This window comes from Prionailurus viverrinus, chromosome B2, assembly GCF_022837055.1.
Source record: "Prionailurus viverrinus isolate Anna chromosome B2, UM_Priviv_1.0, whole genome shotgun sequence".
Lineage (NCBI taxonomy): Eukaryota > Metazoa > Chordata > Mammalia > Carnivora > Felidae > Prionailurus > Prionailurus viverrinus.
This window is the reverse complement of record NC_062565.1, coordinates 11,309,434-11,330,409: the sequence shown is the minus strand read 5'-3', so window position 1 is coordinate 11,330,409 and position 20,976 is coordinate 11,309,434. Positions and strand designations below refer to the sequence as shown.

The window sequence follows — 20,976 nt, the reverse complement described above, 5'->3', positions numbered from 1 at the left end:
ACTTTGAAAAGCCGTAAGCAGAAAGAAAATAACAGCAATAACAACACACAACAAGTTCCCCCGTGACCCTGGGTGACCCACACGTGTCTACACGCAGCGCCCAGCTTGTTAATGCACACTGTCGCTGCTCCCCAGGCAACACAATTCTGTTCTTTTTTTTACGCGGTACAGAGAACTCTGGTACTTACCTCCTGGCTTAGAAGAGGCCTCGCTTCAAGAGCTATCCTTTTCTTATGCTCCTCTTTTACAGGCATCAGGGGTTTGAAAAACTTTGGCGGCTGGGGAGAGAATGCTTTAAAAGGACTGACTGTTAAGGCGTGAGGGTTCTCGGATGTACAACCTGGGAAGGACAAACAGGCATGAATTCACAGGCACAGAGCACTTTAACCAGCGCACAGGAAGCACAGTCATCATCTAGCCAGAGGAGGAGGACCTGGTGTAACAAAGAAATTAACATGCTGATATTTGGCTAACGATTCAAACAGATGTGGGCAAGAATGGAGATGTATCTACCGAGTCACAAAGAGTCATCAAAGGACTGGGTGGCATCGAAGAAAGCAGAAACTAAATTTTCTACCTTCTTTTCAAGATCCAGCTTGAAGCACCACCTATTAGAGCGATTTCAACTCATGCTGATTTTCCAATGCTCCGAATTCCTGGACGCTATTGTCCGTACATGCATTTGGGCTCTTTATCATTTATTATCTAATTTTCCATGTATCTCATTCCACGGTTAGAATTTAGGATCTAGAATGGTACCTTTTTGTATCTTTCACTGCATATAGCAAGTAGAGGCTCAATAAACATTCAATGAATGGATCCTGTATAAATTTTCTTGCAAGCCCCTTTTCTCCCAAGCCACCCTGGCTCCATATGGCTGAGGAACAATTCCTCTTTCCTGCTTTCACTCATTTCTGGCCGTTTAGGGCCTCTTTTCCTCCTCCTGTATTTTCTTCCCAATTCTCTGGTACAGTGTCATTTAGTAGGTAAAATACAAGCTGATTTACGTATTCAGAGAATGCTGTTCCTCTCAGGGCACTGGAAGATTACACAGTTAAGGAATAATGCTGTCACTGATCAACCTCATTTCTGGTATCATTTTTGGAACCGTTCGGGGAATCAAAAATTTCTTGTAAAAATCTTTTGAGCACAAAAACATCACACGGGTAGATAGTCTTTTGGTAAAGAATGAAGTCTAACCATAATGTAATAAGATTTGTGTGCATCTCAAAACTGACTTCAAATTCAGGAAATGATGTGAGAAAAAGGATTTGAAAATTCTAACATGCTACACAAAAAGCCGATTATTATTATTATCTGGAAGATATAATGGCTACAAAGCAAAAAGAAATCAAATAAGTGAACGTGACATATTCTATTCAAGAAGACAGTTTAGAAACATCCAGCCCACTAAGAATTTCAAGTTCCTATCTTATTATATGCCACTTACAAAAGGATCCCCCGCCCCATGCTTTTCCTAGAAATTATAAAGAAAGAACATGGAAAAACAATCTCACCACTACTTTCTTTACTCCTTCGAGGCGAATCCCTGGGTAAAGTTCCATAACAGGCTATATCTTGGTAACTGGAGCTGTAGTTAGACATGTCTAATTGGTTCTCTAACCAACCCTACAAGGAAAAGACATGGGTTAACTGCAATTCAGTTCCTTTAAAAATGAGAAATGAAGCCCAGATTTGAGTTTTGTTCTAATTTTTAAAGGCAGTATGTGCGCTTCCTTATTTTTATTGTAAAATATTTCCAACATATAGAAAAGTATGAATGGCTGAATAACATGACCAATGCTGTCATACCCAAGATACAGCTAGAGTGTTAATGTTAATCCTGTATCATGTTTGTTCAAGACTTAATAAAATCATTATGAACAGAGTAAAATCCCCTCTTGAACCTCTAAGGTCCCATTCATTTTCCTTCCTCCCCAGAAGCAGCCACTTTTATAAATTTGGTGCGTTATCTAGGATGACTGGGTAATTTAAAGACCACAATGAAACACTTTTCAGGGTGAAATGGTTCCACTGATAATTTTGCCTGGGTAGCAGGCATACACTGGGATTGCCCCAGACATACTAGGTGGTATGGTTACTCTACTCCATATGCCTGAGATTTAAAAGTATCAAACTGGCATAAGATATGGGTATACTAGAGAGAGAAAACTTGTATGTATCATATAAGTTTATTTAATCTTACTCCAACTTCTCAGTAGTTGGCTGCCGCTACAGACTAGATTTTAAACTTCTTGAGGGCAAAATCTGTGCTTCTATTCTTTGAATCACTTAGTCCCTGGCATAGGGACATATATATAATATATGTTCCAAGAAATATTTGCTGAGTAAGGTGATGTTGTAATATGTCTTTAATTTTAAATCCCCAATTTTACCTACTTGAAATAAATTTGATTTTGCTAGGGTAGATATAATACCTTCTTAAAGCATTGAGTTAGACCCGTTAACACACAGATATTCAATTATGTGTAGTATTGGCTTGATACGGCAAATATGCTAACTTACAACGTAACACTGAGTGCACAGCAATTTCATATCCACTATTTGAACTTGGAAATGGACATGTAGAGACAATAATCTGAATAAGATTGAGATAGGAAATCCTGAGATTTTCAAAACACCAGGATATCCTAAATTTTCAGACTTAGATTCTGTTAATAATCTAGCCATGGTAAGTGCACACCTTATCATCTTCATCAAAGCCGGAAAGGTCTGGTCGGCTGGAGGAGACCTGTAAGAGAGCAATGGTTTTATCAACGTAGTTCATATGTGTAACATAAACTACATATATAGAAATGTAGTGTCGCATTTACAATTGAAACCTGTATGACCTTCTCACGTCCCTCTTTATTCTGCAGTCCTCAGAAGTAACAACTACCCTCAATTTGGGGTTTATTATTCCCACACCAGCTTCATATAGTTACTTATATACATAAAATGAATGTACACATAAAAATATATGCACATCTTATACATAAAAGTATTACTATATGCACACATAATATATATTTTTTGCGTATTTTTATAATGAAAAAAAGTGGTATCTTACCATGGTCTTTTTAATTAGTCTCATAATTTATTTGTTCTATTCTGGATAGATATGTAGGCCACTTCCAATTTTTGTCAGTTACAAACTATAATGAAATAAATTATTGTTACGGTCCCTAAGTACCACTCTAGCTGTACCCCACAATGATTGACATGTAAACAATTTCGGCATTATTTAGTTCTAAATATATCCTATGTTTCTTTTTAAGCTTGTTTATTTATTTAAGTAATCCCTACATCCAACGTGGGGCTTGAATTCATGACTGCGAGATCAAGAGTCACGTGTTCTATCGACTGAGCCAGCCAGCCAGGTGCCCCCATCCTATGTTTCTATGAGACGCTCTAGAAGTTAGACTAAGGCATGGAAACCCTGGGCTGCAGATAAGGTTTGTGTGCCTTCCACTTGCTCTTCCATAGCAATTTTAGGGTCAGCTTATGAAATCCTATAGGAGATTATGTGGGAAATTTAGAGATCAGTTTAAGGAGATGTGCCAACTCTTTTGACACTGTGTGCTTCCATCAATGAACACAGTCTGTCTCTCCATGAATTTAGGCTTCATTTATGGTGATAACTCCATTGAGATTTTCCGTCTTCTTGATTCGGTTTTTGTAGGAAAATTCCATTTTGTTGAAGCTTTTACATTTACTGGTATAACGTTATTCATGGTTTGCTCTTAATGCTGTCTAAATCTCCATTCTGTTTGTAGTGATTTGTCCATTTTTATTTCCAATAATATTTGAATTATCATCCCAATATTTTTTCTTCCCCAATGAAACTTAAGTAGAAGTCAGTGCATTTGACTAGTCTTTTCAAAAGCCTGCTTTCCAGCTTTGTTGATTCCATTGTTAGTTTTCTATTTCATACACCTATGTTCTAATCTTTATTATTTCCTTCTTTATTAGGATTCTGCTCTAGCATTTATTATTACCTTAACATTTTTTTATTCTGATTTTGTTTAATTTAAAAATTATCTATCCATAAATATTTCTCTGTGAATCTATAAAAAATACAGAATTCCTCCTCCCTTTAAAAAAACAATAACCACAGGGGCACCTGGGTGACTCGGTCAGAAGAGCACGTGACTCTTGATCTTGGGGTCATGAGTTTGATTAAAAAAAACAAAACAAACATAAACATAATACCATTATCACATCTTTAAAAAATTAAGGGATTCCTAAATAGTATCAGATATCTTCCAGTGTTCAAATGTCTCATAAACATTTTCAATGAACTCTGAATCAGGATCACAACAATTTGTACATCGCAATCAGAGGATGTATTTTGTCTCTTAGGGGTTTTCCCTTTTCTAGGTCATTTGTTCCCATAAAGTTTCCCTCTTGCTGAGTCCCCAATGTGTCATTTAACATTCTCTTCTGTCCCCTGTAACTATTTAGCAGTTAGATTCAGAATCTTAGAGCAGGATCATTTTTTAGGGGGCTGGAGGTGGACAGAATACTTCATAGGGGGTCTGTCTACACCTTGTAGCATAGATGTTTCCCTCGTTGTTTTTCACTCTTCTTTTTAATACAAGAGCCATACATCCCTAATAGTAGCTCACTGTTCTTTCATTTTCCCTACTGTCTAGTATTCGGCTCTGTAAGCGGAGTAACAGGGAATTCAGAGCCCAGTTTCTGTCTAACTACCACTTCCAACCACATCCCACAAGTACTGGTACATGTACCCGTTTTTATTATCATTTTGTTCTAAATACATCCTGATTTCCATTACGCTCTCTTCTTTGATACCTAAAACTTAATTAAAAGACCATTTTTTTTTCAATTTACACGTTTAGAAAATACAGAAATACACATCGTTTCGACCCCACCCTCCCTCCCAAATTTACAAGAGCTGGAATCTTTATTGTGCCCCACTCATTTCTTTTTCCTTAACCTACCCAAAATGCTTTTCATAAATAAAACCAAGAAAACTGCTGAATTAATTTATGTTGTGGATTTTTTACATATGTAGTATGAGGCTCCCATTATCAGTTTCTAATAACTGCACTGTGGTCAGAAGTAACCTGTACAAAAACGATTATGGGGGGGCGCCTGGGTGGCTCAGTCGGTTGAGCGACCGACTTCGGCTCAGGTCATGATCTCACGGTTTGTGAGTTCAAGCCCCGCGTCGGGCTCTGTGCTGACAGCTCAGAGCCTGGAGCCTGCTTCTGATTCTGTGTCTCCCTTTCTCTCTCTGCCCCTCCCCCACTCATGTTCTGTCTCTGTCTCAGAAATAAACATTAAAAAAAAAAAAATTAAAAAAAAAAAAAAACGATTATAGGGATTGTCTGGGGCTGCATTGTGGCCTGCCATATGACAACTTTTATCAATGTTCGCCATGTTTTCAATCACTTCCAGGCAATTCTGGAGAGGAGGAAGGCAAGGATGCTGTGCTTTTCCTTGGCAGGATCTTACACCCTGCTGCTTCTGGAAAAGAGACTGCTTTGCAACTGTCCATGCCCTAGTCTGTCCTTTCTTCCCATGACAGTGTTCCCCTGCACTAGAAGCAATTTCTGTCAACTGGATTTTCCAGATGAACCGGCCGAGGAACAGAATCCAGTGGTGAGGGGAGAGACCAGGAACTAGAGGAGTGTCTACATGAAGGTGCCTGGAGCCCTGTCACACTGATGGGCGGCCGAGTAGAATCCACCAGGGCAGCTTGAACAGGGCATAGAAACGGACCCACGAGCAGCAGCCAGGATTTTTAGCTGACTCTACCATTCTTAAACCAACTACATGCATTTATGTCTCAAGAAACTTCTTTCAAGGACATAACTCTATGACCAGGAATCCGTAAGATCCCACTAAAGGCTCAGTCATGTGACCATACCAGCGCTCTCCGCTGTGGTTCCCTAGGAGAGGACAGGCTTGGTGCTGCGGGATGGCCCATACCTCCTGTGGGAGGCCCACAGGGCCTACTCCCGCCTGACTCCAGACCCCTTACGCACCGCCCCCACACCCTGACACACGGCCAGGACTCCGCAGAGCCTCAGCAGGGTGCACTTACATTGTGAACGTTTGGCGTGCTTAGGCTCCTCCGGAGATGCCGAGCTTTCGTGGACAGTGCTTCTTTGACCGTGACCGCCTGTAAAATTTCACGATAGCATTTATTTTTTTTTCCTTCTGATAACAAAAATAACATACATTTAGTGTGGAATGTTTAGAAAATATAGAAATACGCATCGTTTCGACCCCACCCTCCCTCCCAAATTTACAAGAGCTGGGATCTTTATTGTACCCCACTCATTTCTTTTTCCTTAACCTACCAAAAACGCTTGTCATAAATAAAACCAAGAAAACTGCTGAACTGATTTATGTTGTGGATTTTTTACATAGGTAGGCAGAGAAAACACAGCGGTACCCATAAGTATGGATGTCATTTGCAAAACCACAGTCAACTTTTATGCTGTTTGTACTTTATTCATGCAGCAATTTTGGTGGGACTCCCACTAAAGGAAGGGTTTTCTGCCAGATGCCAATCTTTTTTTTTTTTTTTCAATTATTTAAAAAAAATTTTTTTTTTTTAACGTTTATTTATTTTTGAGACAGAGAGAGACAGAGCATGAACGGGGGAGGGTCAGAGAGAGAGGAAGACACAGAATCTGAAACAGGCTCCAGGCTCTGAGCTGTCAGCACAGAGCCCGACACGGGGCTCGAACTCACGGACCGTGAGATCATGATCTGAGCCGAAGTCGGACGCTTAACCGACCAAGCCACCCAGGCGCCCCCGGATGCCAATCTTAGTACTTTTGTTGCTCACAAGGCACTTTCCAGTAACTTCAACTATTGCCTCCATGGATGACAATTCCTGTCTTAGAGTTCTACTACCTAGACTACATTCACCTGAATGTCCCGTTGTTGTTACAGAAGTTAACCTGGACCCCAAAAATAGGGAGATGGTAATAGCATGTGGTTAAACCTGTGGACTTAGGAGTCAAGCCCTCCAAGGTTTACAACTGACTTTGTACCACTTGTTAGCTGTGTAGCCTGTGGCGGGTTAGCTTATTACCATGGCCTCAATTTTCTCACTTACGAAAGGAGATTGTGACAGTGTTTATTTCCCTCCTAGGGTGATCCTGCAGATTAAATGAAAGACTGTATTTAAATCACTCAGGCACAGTATTTCCAGAGAAGGTATTTGATAAAATGTAGACATTATTTTAATTTTGGGTAATACTATTTTGTCCAAGTAACTACATCATATATGTGTGTGTGTGTGTGTATATATAAATGTTTACTCATTTCTGAGAGACAGAGGCAGAGTGTGAGTGGGGGAAGGGCAGAGAGAGAGGGAGACACAGAATCCGAAGCAGGCTCCAGGCTCTGAGCTGTCAGCACAGAGCCTGATGCGGGGCTCGAACCCACACACTGTGAGATCATGACCTGAGCCAAAGCTGGACACTTTACCGACTGAGCCACCCAGGCGCTCCTCAAAGTAACTACTTTGTCTAATGAGACTGCTACTCAAGTCTCCCTTCTCTCACAGACTCAGAGGGAAGGTGTTTGGTAAATAAATTCATCTTTGTCCATGTGGAGGGGAAAGGGCTGGTGATCTCATCCTCTGGTCCAGATACTGCTGTTACTTGCCTGCCGGAGCCGTTCAAGACTCAGAATGTTCTCCACCTGCAGCACGCCTCGCGTGTACTTCTCAATGTAGGTCTCCCCATCGGAAGTTCCCTCGTTTTCACTCCTCGCTGCCATGAGAGCCAGTGTTTCCCGGTCCTCAATCTCTTCTGTTGCCTGAAAGGACAAGGCAATGACAATGCTTTTGTGTGAGTCATCTTTTTATCCAAACTGTGGTGAGGAAGTGATTTAGATGTTCTAAGAATTAACATATTCTCCAATACCTGTATTTCTTTCTTTTTTTTAAAAATAGGCTTCCTGCCCAATGCAGAGCCCAATGTGGTGCCCAATGAGGGGCTTTGAACTCACAACCCTAAGACCTCAACTGAAATCAAGAGTCAGACGCTTAACCAACTGAGCCACCCCTCCAATACTTGTATTTTGATATTTCTAAAAAGTAATATGTATTTTACCTTTGGTATATTGGATACTAATTCATAGGTGACACCACAGGAATAAAGTATATTCTTCAACGATATTCTCCTCTTCAAACTCTGGGTGAAACTCTGCCAAGGAAAGGAAAACCGAATTAAGCGATATGAAATACTATATATGCTATTCAGCCTTTTACAGATTGCAGAAACATTATCAAGGCCTACATTTTTGATGCGCATACAATGCCCCGAAAAATAAAATCAAAAAAATCCTTGTCTCTGACTCTGAAGGACAACAGTGTCCAGCTGTCATTTGGGGATCAGATAACAGAATCTGCAGCCCATCCAGGGATTTGGGGGGCTTCTCTTCTCCCCCATGGGCAGCCTTGCTATTGGTCTCAACACGGCTGAATCAATGTGTCCTCCTCTCACAGGCAGAAGAAGGCTGGAGAGGCTCAGTTTGGCCTGTAGCACCTCTGAGATGAGACCCGGGGACGCAGCAGGGATTTATTTACAGCCCGCTTCTCATCCTGTTTTGTCACTATCCTGCTGGGATTTGTCACTTAACCTATTTCGAACAGCGAAATGTCACTGCCCCACTGCCTCCTAGGATGATGCGTTTCAAGTCGGCCAAGGCAGAGAGCCCTCTGTTGGGTGACATTTACCTCTGCTCTCTTTATGCCCCATTATGTTGGGTCAACGAGAACCAGGCTGTAACTTGGCTAGTGTGGGAAGCACTTGCACTTCCACTGTATCGGCACCACAAAACCCCACCCTGTGACAGGAGGAAGGGACTTCAAGCTCATGAAGGCAACGGCAGAATCAGGCCCCATTACTACCTGTTTGTTGTAAATATTGGCCGCAATCCGTTTTCGTAATACTAACTCCATAGCAGCTGGGTGGCTGAGCTGCACCGTGGTTTTCACTATGAGGTAAATCCTTTCATTCTGCGGCGTGACCCTATTCAGGTGAACGGAATCATGCACTGAGGAGTCCCAAGAGGCTGTGGCTGAAACCTAAGGACGGGAGAAGGGGGAGGCGGAAAGAGACACGGCTCAGGGGTGCACATGTACACCATGCACGGAAATAAACGCAGCCCCACCGAGTCACACATGTTCCTCCTCACCTCTTCTGAGCGACAACGCATTCTACTTTTCCAAGTTCCCCAGTCCTCTCCCCCAGTGCAGACCACGGCAGCTTCATGGGAAGAGAGGCCCTTGGGCTGTGCACTAACCGGAAGCCCACGAACGGGGCCTTAGGGCTCAATTACCTCCTCGTCGCTGTGCTTTATGATGGGCAGGTAGAAAAACTGGCTGCCGTGCTCCTTGGGCAGGATGGAGTTCACACCAGACGCGTGGGGGCCCACGAGCTGCTCGTTGGCACTGAGGTCATCCGCTGACCAAATCCAGGGCACAGAAACAGAAGTGGAAGGAAAAGTCATTTTTTTTAAGCAAGCGCCAACATTTTTAAAACGTGTTTTCCACTGATGAAGTTTGCAAGTAACACACTTTCATTTCTTTCCTTCCTTACCCCACAGTTGAAACAGAGACTCCAAAACTCACAATTGCTTGTATCCTTTCCAGGGACAACTAGGAGAGCTAAAAAGGGACCCTGTGAGTCTCTGATAAAATGGGCAAATATATCCCATAGGCAGTCCTAGGAGCAAATATTTTCCCTACAAACACACACCTGAAACTTTGCTTTCTGATGTCAATTCCTTGTGTAGCCTGGGGTTAGGCTTGTGTCCTGCTTACATCCCTTACACACGATTAGAGACTGGAACAGCTAAATTAGCAATTTAGAATCAAAATTCTGTGGGGTGCCTGGCTGGCTCAGTTGGTTAAGAGTTCGACTCTTGGTTCTGGTTCAGGTCATGATCTCGTGGTTCATGAGTTCGAGCCCTGCTTTGGGTTCTGTGCTGGTGGTGTGGAGGCTGCTTGGGATTCTCTTTCTCTCTTTCTCTCTCTCTCTCTCCCCCCCTGCCCCTTCCCCACTTGCACTCTCTCTCAAAATAAATAAACTTAAAAAAAAAAAAAGATTCAAAGTTTTGAGTACTTGGGAGAACTACGAGGATCACCTTCCTCCAGAGCCCTACGCCATGTGGGATTCACCCTTCACAGATTTCTGTAAGTGATCGTCCAACCTTTGCTCTTATCCCCCCAAGAACAGAGAACTCACCACTTCATGAGGCACACATTTTACTTCCAGACTTAAAACAAAATAAAACAAAACAAAAAACCTCTTCATATGAAGAGCCAAAGCCAACCTCCCTGGGTCTTCCCTCCAAAAAAGAGGTTTCCAGGCTGTGTTCTAAGATTCTGGGGGCCGTGTCAAAGAGCCTACCTGAGCCTACCTACCTCCCCACTTGGCAACTCTGCTTTTACCTTCTACAAAAGGGGTTCCATTTAAGATTGCATTCTGAAGATGGATTTTACTGCTAAAATACTTGAATACAAGAACTTGAATACTTGAATACAAGAACCATCATTCTTGGTTCACACAGGTTTGGTCTAATTGCCATAGTAAAGAACAACCCTCAATGCAAGGTTATAGTGTAATCATGTTCTGATATCAATACTATTGGGGGTGGGGAGCAAATGGCACTAGTTAGAAATGCAGATTCCTAGGCCATTGCAAAGTTTCAAAACTCAGAATCTCTGCGGGTGATTACCTTCTCAGGTAACTCCTATGTCCATTAATGTCTCTAAACCATAACTGTTCTAATGTGTGTTTTTGTTTGTTTGTTTGTTTTTGAAGTAGGGTTTGTGCCCAGTGCGGAGCCCAATGTAGAGCCCAGCATGGGGCTTGAACTCGAGACCCTGAGATCAAGACCTGAGCTGCACCAAGAGTCAGACACTTAACTGACTGAACCACTTGGTGCCCCAGTTTTAACGTTTTCATGTGTAGTTTTTAACCTCTCGGTACTCTCTTTTAAACTGTGCACTCCTCTGTGGGATAACCAGTGATGCTGTGTGTCAAACTTCATGCATTTGGTCGGACTAAGAATGCCACCTAGACACAACAGACGAGTGATTAGAAAAGTGATTCAAGGATCCCAATCAGGTGGGTCTGAATAGATTACAAGCCTCAGTTAAATACAAGAACACCTAAAGCACTGGTGGTTACTTACCATTCAAATCAAGGAAGAGAACCGGGATGTGGGTTTCCATTCCAGGTGGTGGGATCCTAAATTCAACAACAAAATTTAATCATAACAAAATACATGTTTTACATCTTGTTAGATAATCAAACACCACAGAGGCACGGAAGAGGAGGAGAACTGCTGTGGAGATACAGATTCTATGAATGAAATATTTTCACATTTCTTGACGTCCCTGTCAACACAAATCATGAGAATTATGTGACTTCCATAAAGAACTACCAGTGAAACAAAGATTCTTTGAAGCCTTTCTAGAAATAATTCTAGTAATGAGAAAGAAGGGAAGGGATGCTGTTAAGAATGGAGATGGGGAAGGCGCCTGGGTAGCTCAGCCAGTTAAGCGTCTGACTTTGGCTCAGGTCATGATTTCGCCGTCCATGAGTTCGAGCCCCGTGTCGGGCTCTGTGCTGATGGCTCAGAGCCTGGAGCCTAATTTGGATTTGCGTCTCCCTCAAGCGTGCACTCTCTCTCTCAAAAATAAAACATTAAAAAAAAAAAAAAGAAAGAAAGGAAGAAAGAAAGAAAGAAAAAACAATGGAGATAGGGGGCAGGATCAGAACCCAGAGGAAATAAACAATAAAGACAACATTGAAAAAACTCACAGGAGGCGAGAATGAGAGACATATAAAAGGCCCAAAAGAGGGGCGCCTGGCTGGTTCAGTTAAGCACCTAACATTGGCTTAGGTCATGATCTTGCTGTTCATGAGTTCGAGTCCCGCATCGGGCTCTCTGCTGTCAGTGTAGAGCCTGCTTCGGATCCTCTGTCCCCCTCTCCCTCTCTCTCTGCCCCTCCCCTGCTCACTCTCTCTCTTTCTCTGTCCCTCTCAAAATAAATAAATACACTTAAAAAATTATAGATATATAAAAAAAGGCTAAAAAGACAATGAAAGACAAAAAAGACCAAAACAGTCAGCGTTTTATCAAAAACTGGCCCAGGTGCATCCGAGTCACCTAGTGGGGAGGGCCTCTTAAAATGAAAAGTCCTGAGCCCATCTTTTCTCTTGAGAATCAGAATACTCAGGGTCAGGACCCACTGTACAGTCGAGATGATCTGAAGTTTGGAAACGGCTCAAATGAAGGTGACTGAGGTAAGGAGAAAGACTGTCTAGACAAGGCCTCAGGAAGCAGAACAAGACTGGGAATGAGGCATCCATCTGTTAACACGTGGCCAGCAGACAGACCGTGTGTGTGCCCTACAGGATTCCAGTACAGCAGGGGGCTGTGTGGGGAGAAACATCATGTTACAAATTATGTGCCAGCAAATTTGGATTTTCTGGTCTCATAATACCATCGAATCCATTATACTTCTATCTGTCATTATGGACACAAATAACATCACTAATGTTTCTACGCCTACCCTAAAGACACGATCTGGGCGTGTAAATTCTCTGTTCAAAAGCAATCCAATTTCTCCTAAATGCCTAGGACACATTCCTTTTTTTTAATGTTTGTTTTTTTTTTATTTTTGAGAGAGAGTGAGGGTAGGGGAGGGGCAGAGAGAGACTCGGGGGCACAGAGGATCAGAAGTGGTCTCTGTACTGACAGCACAGAGCCTGATGCGGGGTTTGAACTCACGAACTGTGAGATCATGACCTGAGCCAAAGTCGGAAACTTAACCAGCTAGGCCACTCAGGAACCCCTAGGACATATTCTTGTAAAAAGAACGAGAATGAGAATAAGCAGCAGCAAGAGCTACCATTTAACAAATGGGCGCCATGGACAAGGTATTTTTAATATATTAACTCTAATTCTTACAACAGTCCAAAAAAAAAAGAAAAAAAAAAAGGAGGTCCATTAATAGATTAGAAATAAAGCCTCAGAGAAGTTAATGAAATTGAACACTTAAAGAGCTGCAGCTGGAAACTAAATTCAGATCTACTGGACTGCAGAGCCTAGGATACCATGCTGTTTCTCATGAGCATTGGGATGGAGTGATCAATTGACTGATCACTGTTATTTAGTGCTCGAGAGCTGGTTACTGTGTGTTAGTGACCAAACAGAGCAGGCAATGAAGGCTAATAAGAAAATATATTTTCTCCCCTCTCCAAATAGACCCTGGAAACACCCTTCTTTCAAGTCCAACTAAGAGAATTTCTGGAGATCAGGAAACCGTGTCCAAAATGCTCATGTGGAGAAACTAAGACATGGGGTATTTGGTTGCAGGCCAGCTAATCCTCACTCCCCGGCTTCCCGGCAGAGGAAGTTGGCTGCAGTGGGGGAGGAGAGAAGGGAAGACAGCACCAGAGATGGGTGGTCCCTCCCTGGGCAGCTCACGTCACTTAGCATTTACTGTGACAGCCCTGGAAAGGCACTGGCATGCCTCTGGTGCCGGCCGGCCACCATCATGTCAGGCCTGAGTGGGGGGAACGGACAACACTTACCAGTGAGCGGGCGCCCCAGGGACCCCGCTGCCCGGTGCAGGCACCAGCACGGCATTTCTTTCCTCCGTCAGTCCCACCCACTGCTCCACAAGCCGGGCCTCCCGCTCCACGTCGTCCTCCGTCTTCTCTGCAGGACAAAATGAGGGGATGGGCGCCGGGGGGGGGGGGGAAGACAATTTCCAAATTTATTTTTATTTTAAAAAATGTTTTACTTTTGAGAGACAGAGAGAGTGAGCATGTGTGGGAGCAGGGGAGGGGCAGAAAGGGAGAGAGAGAATCCCAAGCAGGCTCAGCACTGTCAGCCCAGAGCCCAATGCAGGGCTCGAACTCACAAACCGTGAGATCATGACCTGAGCCAAAGTTGGACGCTCAAGCCACCCAGGCACCCCGACAATTTCCAAATTTAAAATAAATAGGTTTTCATTCAGTAACATTCCCCAAGTGGCTTAAACATCCATGATGTTCCAAAAAAGGACATGAGGCTTCAAAGCTCCAGCCTGAGCACCCAGACAAGCTCTCAGGGGCCAGGACTCTCGCCTGATGGACCATCAGGAAGGGACGCAGAAACAGCCTTGGGACAGGGATGAGAATACAGGTTGTTTTTCCTGGTTCTGTACTTGGGGGAAGTTGTTCACAGAAGAGTCTGGGCTTCCTAATGAGTCAAAAAGGGATAATACAAGTTATGTCTACTTCACACGTTTCTTGGAAGGAGCCAATGAAATGAGGGGTGTGACACCGCCTCATAAAACTATACACTACAGATGATTGAAACCCACAACATACTGCACTCTCTACAACTAACTTCATTGTCCTTCACGCTTGTTAGGAAGGAGATTTTATTTAATATATTTTGAAGTCCTTGGATTCATAATTCAACTCTGCAGCTACAAAGGTATAGTCAAAGTGAGTTGACATTAGCAGGCCGAGCTTGTACACAAACTGATGCCAAGAATGTTGAGCCAAGGGGCACCTGGGCGGCTCAGTCAGTTAAGCATTCCACTTTGGCTCAGGTCACGATCTCATGGTTTGGGAGTTTGAGCCCCACGTCGGGCTCTGTGCTGACAGCTCGGAGCCTGGAGCCTTCTGCTTTGGTTTCTGTGTCTCCCTCTCCCTCTGTCCCTCCCCCACTCTTATTCTGTCTCCCTCTCTGTCTCTCTGTCTCTGTCTCTGTCTCTCAAAAATAGGGGCACCTGGGTGGCTCAGTTGTTTACACGTCAGACTTTGGCTCAGGTCATGATCTCACAGTTTGTGGGTTTGAGCCAAACGTCAGGCTCTGTGCTGAGGGCTTAGAGCCTGGAGCCTGCTTCGGATTCTGTGTCTCCCTCTCTCTCTCTGCCCCTCCCCTGCTCATGTCTGTCTCTCAAAAATAAATAAAAAACACGAAAAAAATTAAAAATGAATGAATGAATGAATAAATAAATAAATATTAAAAATAAAAAGAATGTTTAGCCAAGATTTTTTATCGAGGGGGAGCTTTTGCTAACCTCTACCTGAAATGGATAAACATTCATAATGTGTCCTTTGGTACAGAACCAACCACAATGAACGGATCATAAAGTCAGGATGAGAGACTAAGGGTTTTAAGAACATACTTCTATGCTAGAGTCCGAGTGGCTGTTGCCAATATAAGCAAACAATCCCTGGAGCTGGTAGCATTGGGTGGACCAGCTTAAGCCAACCTGCACCAGCTGAGCACACGGCTGCCACCCAAGAGGAGTTGGGCGCTGACCTGCCAAGGGCTGTGGTTTCAGACGTGACCCTCTAGTTGCCATCAGTCCCGGGGTCTGAGCCCAGAACACCTCATAATGAGATGTCGGTAGTCATAATGAGATGACCGCATTTGCATTCATCAAAACAAAATTTGAGTTTATTTTTCTCAATTATTATTTTATTTGGTAATCTATACCCAGTGACGGGCTCAAACTCAAAACCCTGAGATCAAGAGTCGCACAGTCCACCAACTGAGCCTGCCAGGCGACCCGAAACAAAATTTGAGTTTAACATTTAGTGTCACACAGTTCACTTAGAGTTTTGTGAATGCTTATGACTTTCAAATTCAATACCATACAAAATGATTCGCTAACATCTATAATTGTCACAAGGTCAAAATACTACGATATCACTGTCCAGCTGAGAGGAGAAAACAACCTGTTGTCACTGTCTCGATGTGAAAAAGCCAGTCCCGGGAAAGAGTTTAATCTCACATACCTTTTTTATTGCTGACTTTTTTAATCTGTTCATCTAAGTATTCTCGTCGTTTGATGAGTGCGTCAGACCACCTTTCCCTCACAGAGTTTAAGTCTTCTTCCTGACATCAGGGAGGGAAAACATCTTCCTGTAGAGTGCACAGATGGCTATTTCTTTTTTTTAACAAACATGTTTACATCGATCAGGAAAGTTTTCATTAGGAAAGGCCATTGAACATTGCTGTGTGATTAATATGCAAGAAAGCAAAGGGGTCTCAGAAACACAGCATGCTGATCGAGGAACCCGTTAACTCAGAAATCAGAGCCCCTGGATTTCCGAAAGGATAATTATACTTAAAAGCAAGAGAAGCTCAAGCTACGCCAGCTGTTGGGATGATTCTTCTATGGTGTGTGTGTGTGTGTGTGTGTGTGTGTGTGTGTGTGTGTCTACGTGTATGTTTAAATCGGAGCTACTTGTTTCAAGGATGTGTGATTCCAAGCAGAGACACCATGAACAGAGCCCAAACCATGTAACAGCAAATGGAAATGCAAAAAAACCAGACATCCTCATAGTTCATAGTTCAATGGCCTCATGACATATAGTTTCTGAAATGCAAAGAAGGGATGAGCAGAGAACCTTTCAAACTTGCTGCCAACATTTCACCTCTGACCACTACCATAAAGCTAACCAAAAATCTCCCATGCAAACACCCAACATGCATCAGCCATGCTTTAATGACCCCCAGAAGCAGCTGTTGGACTTCCCCGTGAACAACGTGGCAGGAAGCACACAGACAGCAGCAGCACGTTAGTTAACAGCGTCGCCGAGGTCCAAGGGGCTACTGGTATTTCCTCGCAAAGTCTGTTTTTGTTTGTTTGTTTTCTTTCTTAGTAGAGTTCTGAGGGCAAGAAATCCACCAATTCAACTCAAAATGCTCTCTGACTTGCTTAATTCCAGTCTAACCTTTAAGACACGACAGTAAGAGCAGACACAGAGGACCTCTGAGGCTTTACCTGCAATGTACCCACAGTTTACATACAGGAAGGCTCACCAGGAAACTACGGAGAATCACCACAAAGACTGGGGACCAAACCCAGAAAACCTCATTCTTGACTTGCTGCCTGGCCTGTTACTATCATGCCATGTTCCACGACAGCAGACCAGCCACTGCTGACTGGGTACAAGTTCAGAGGCACTGTCTTCCCCCGCTAAAATTCCAGAAGAAAAAGCTGAGATTTAAATTCTCTAAGTTATGGATAATTAAGCTTGGTCCTAACGAAAGAGGAAAACTGGCAAAATAAAACTAAACTACGTGCAGAAAATGTTTTGCAATTTCCTATCTGGCAAGAGACTTTTAAACTAAAATGGTGTATTAGAACAATACTACTCTCTTGGAGGTGAGGAGAAAAGACAAGACTCTACTCAAAGATTATGAATGCATAATTGTACAAGTTGTAAAGTCATTAATTTAATACAGCAATGATGGGCTTGCTTAGAAAGTCTTTACAGGCTCATTCAAGATGTCATAGCGGCAATGCAGTATTCTGGTCATACATTTTGAACGGACAGAGAAATCTATAGAGAGAGTATTGTATCCCTGATTATGCTTAAAGCAAATCCAAAGCGAGTGAAACACTGCCATAGTCTTGCTCGATGGTCCTCCTTCCTCCTCCCTGCCCTCTGCTTGGCGGATGCCGGCAATTAGCAGTAGCTGTGCCCCATGCCACAGATCGACAGCAGCAGTAATACCTGATAACTATCCATATCATCACCATCCTCATCATCTCTCTGGTAGGAAAAAAATAAACACAAAGGACATGCATTTTGTTTCTCAAACAGCATACAAATAATTCTTTAAGCGTAGCACACGCATTACAATGGACAACACATAGAACACCAGCATAATAAAACATTTACATGAATTGCAAGAAAGGTTTAGTGGATTTAATTCACTCATCTAGAATGACGAACTTGAGTTTGGTTTGGTTTGTTCTTAATAAAGAAAACAGTCATTTAAAAAACAAGAACTCTCTTAGATGGGAATAAGAACCAACATCATTGAGCCAGGCCTTACTCTACTGTTACGTGAATGGTGGATATACATCGCGGGGTGGGCTACTTGAGATCTGGACCAGGCTTAGAAAGACAAAATGGCAAAACTAGACTATTCCTTCACCTCATAGTTTAACCACGAGGCAGTCAGGGTCCTGAGGGATGAAATGATTTAACCCAAGGCTAAATCTGCCAAATAGTGGCAGAGTCGGGACTGGGAGCCAAGCTGCTAATTTCCCCACTCAGTGCCCTTTTCCCTGCACCACACCACATGCAGTGAGGAAATCATCACAGGGGAAAGCCCACTGGGAGCCTAAAGGCCATTCACATACGAAGTTCTGCATTGTACTATTGCAACAAGAGCACAGCCTGCCATATTGAATATATGGATCCATTGTCATCCACTACTGGATATATTAGCATCACACCAATCAGAAAAATCGGAACTGTCCTAAAATTCAGAACTGTCCTAAACCCATGGCAATAGTTTACAGTAACTGCATAAACAATTTTGGCAAAAACATTTGGCAAAACAAAATCACCATGTTGAAAATAAATTAGGACTTAGTTGAGACGGTTTTCCTTAGACACAAGAATAAAGAAACTTCCATTTGTAGAGAATAGCCTACATGGAGGCAGATTCTACTGAAAGTGAATGCTGAGCCATATAACAATCTTCTTTGGTTTTTCTATGGCTATTGGAGGGTTAATATTCAAACAGGCAGTGAAGTGGTCTAGTCTTAAAAAGACAAAGTGTTTTTGTTCAAGAGCTTTAAAAATATAATTACATTATTCTCATATCTAAGTATACTTCCAAATATGCTGATTTTAAAAAGTGCTTTTGGGGCACCTGGGTGGCTCAGTCATTTAAGCATCCCACTTCAGCTCAGGTCATGATCTCACGGTTTGCGAGCTCTTCATGAGTTCAAGCCTCACAAGGGGCTCGCTGCTGTCAGCAAGAGTCTGCTTCTGGTCCTCTGTCCCCCTCTTTCTCTGCCCCTCCCCTGCTTAACACTCTCTCTCTCAAAAATAAATGAACATTTGTAAGAAAATGCTTTAAAAATATAGTTAAACATATTCTCTGCAAAGACTGAAAAATCCACTCTTGTTTTAGTTTGGTGCCCATCATTATCATTTGAATAACTAACTTATTAAATGCTGCCTAATACTGAAGTAATTTTTCTTTTTACTTTTTTTTTTTAACGTTTATTTATTTTTGAGACAGAGAGAGACAGAGCATGAACAGGGGAGGGTCAGAGAGAGAGGAAGACACAGAATCTGAAACAGGCTCCAGGCTCTGAGCTGTCAGCACAGAGCCTGATGTGGAGCTTGAACTCATAAACCGCGAGATCGTGACCTGAGCCGAAGTCGGATGCTTAACCAACTGAGCCACCCAGGGGCCCCATCTTTTTACTTTTTTTTAAAAGATTTTATTTTTTAAGTAATCTCTACACCCAATATGGGGCTCGAACCCACAACTCCGAGATTAAGAGTCATGTGCTCTACTGACTGAGCCAGCCAGACACCCCCGAAGTAATTTTTCTTGACTTATTCTTCACATTAATGAATAAAGTACATGTAGCTTGAATTTATCATTTTTTAAAAAGTTTATTTATTTATTTTGAGAGAGAAAGGGTCGGCGGGGGAGGAGAGAGGGAAGGAGGGAGAGAGAATCCCAAGTAGGCTCCACCCTGTCAGCTCAGGGCCTGATGTGGGACTTGAACTCACAAACTGTGAGATCATGACCTGAGGGGAAGTCAGATGCTCAACCGACTGAGCCACCCAGGAGCCCCACTAGAGATGTATTAAAAGTGCAAATAATCAATGCTTATGAGGTTTCTCAAATAGGAACCTTCAGTCAACTGATGACCCTCTATTTCATAGGTCATGATTTAGGACACAGATTCAATGTTTTATCTAAGATCAGAGATTTATTAAGCCTTTACTACTAAGCCTTTACTACAGACGGGGATCTCAGGGAATTATTAGGTCTACTTCATCATTCTGGAGAAGACAAAAAAGGAACTGGAGGTTTGTGTTACTGCAACAAGGTGACCAAGAAGGCCAAGCTAGACTTAAGAATCCAGATCCCCCCACTCCAGGCCAGTGACCTTTCTACCAGGCCCTGTAGCCACCCCCAAATTTGATGGCCTGAGGGAGGGACTGAGCTGGGACAAGAATCCACACCCAGTTTCCTACACCACACATGAGGAAAAGTCTGTGGGAGAAGCCTCCCCTCAAACAGCAGACTGTCCTTATGCCTTCCTCCATAGTCTCCCTGGCTCTGACAATCAGGGGCAATTTTGGCTTGGGAAAGGGAAGGCGATGTCTGACAAAGCTTTGCCTTCCTTAAGGCCTAGTCGTCCAAACCAATGTTCCTTTTATATTTTATTTTTTTATAAAGAGGTTGTTTTTTAAAAAAATTTTTTATGCTTATTTATTTTTTGAGACAGAGAGAGACAGAGCATGAACGGGGGAGGGTCAGAGAGAGAGGGAGACAAAGAATCCGAAGTAGGCTCCAGGCTCTGAGCTGTCAGCACAGAGCCCAATGCGGGGCTCGAACTCACGGAACGTGAGATCATGACCTGAGCCGAAGTCGGACGCTTAACCGACTGAGCCACCCGGGCGCCCCTATAAAGAGGTTTTTTAATGTTTATTTATTTTTGAGAGAGGGAGAGACAGAGAGTGAGTGGGGGAGGGGCAGAGAGAGGGGGCCAGAGGATCTGAAGCAGGCTCTGAACTGTCAGTGCAGAATCCGACATGGGGCTCAAACTCACGGACAGTAAGATCATCACCTGAGCCGAAATCAAGAGTCAGACGCTTAACCGACTGAACCACCCAGGCACCCTGCCAATGTTCCTTTGAGCTTTCAGAGAAGTCTCCGCCTGAATGCCAGCCAGGGAACTGAAGGAAGCTGAGATGAAAGGTGGATCATTCTCCAGATGGGCGGCTTCTGCCCAGACCCCACAGAGAAACGTTTTCTTCTGTTACAACAGGGAGTGCTCCCAGTCACATGTGGCTCACAGGAAGCCAGAGTTGCACGGGTGGCTTCTTCCAGTTCCTAATTCACACCCGCCTGTAAACTGCGGACTGAGTGAAGCACAGGCCTTCTCTCAGGCCACTGGGGGCAATT

At 43.1% G+C, this 20,976-nt stretch overlaps 1 protein-coding gene across 6 annotated transcripts in view; it reads right to left on the bottom strand.

The window, feature by feature from the left end:
- The window catches only part of KIF13A (kinesin family member 13A), a 217,401-nt gene that overhangs the window by 13,573 nt on the left and 182,852 nt on the right, over positions 1–20,976 (bottom strand). For 4 of the 6 annotated variants that reach the window (XM_047860259.1, XM_047860257.1, XM_047860260.1 and 1 more), the window contains exons 26-37: positions 17,541–17,579; positions 15,813–15,912; positions 13,605–13,731; positions 11,194–11,249; positions 9,334–9,458; positions 8,903–9,079; positions 8,103–8,195; positions 7,654–7,806; positions 6,074–6,151; positions 2,705–2,752; positions 1,518–1,629; positions 189–340 (exon numbers count right to left, since the gene is read on the bottom strand). In XM_047860259.1, the coding sequence (XP_047716215.1) occupies positions 189–340; positions 1,518–1,629; positions 2,705–2,752; positions 6,074–6,151; positions 7,654–7,806; positions 8,103–8,195; positions 8,903–9,079; positions 9,334–9,458; positions 11,194–11,249; positions 13,605–13,731; positions 15,813–15,912; positions 17,541–17,579 (1,260 nt within the window). The remainder of the gene's footprint in view (positions 1–188; positions 341–1,517; positions 1,630–2,704; positions 2,753–6,073; positions 6,152–7,653; positions 7,807–8,102; positions 8,196–8,902; positions 9,080–9,333; positions 9,459–11,193; positions 11,250–13,604; positions 13,732–15,812; positions 15,913–17,540; positions 17,580–20,976) is intronic. The other 2 variants (XM_047860258.1, XM_047860262.1) reach the window with 1 other exon arrangement.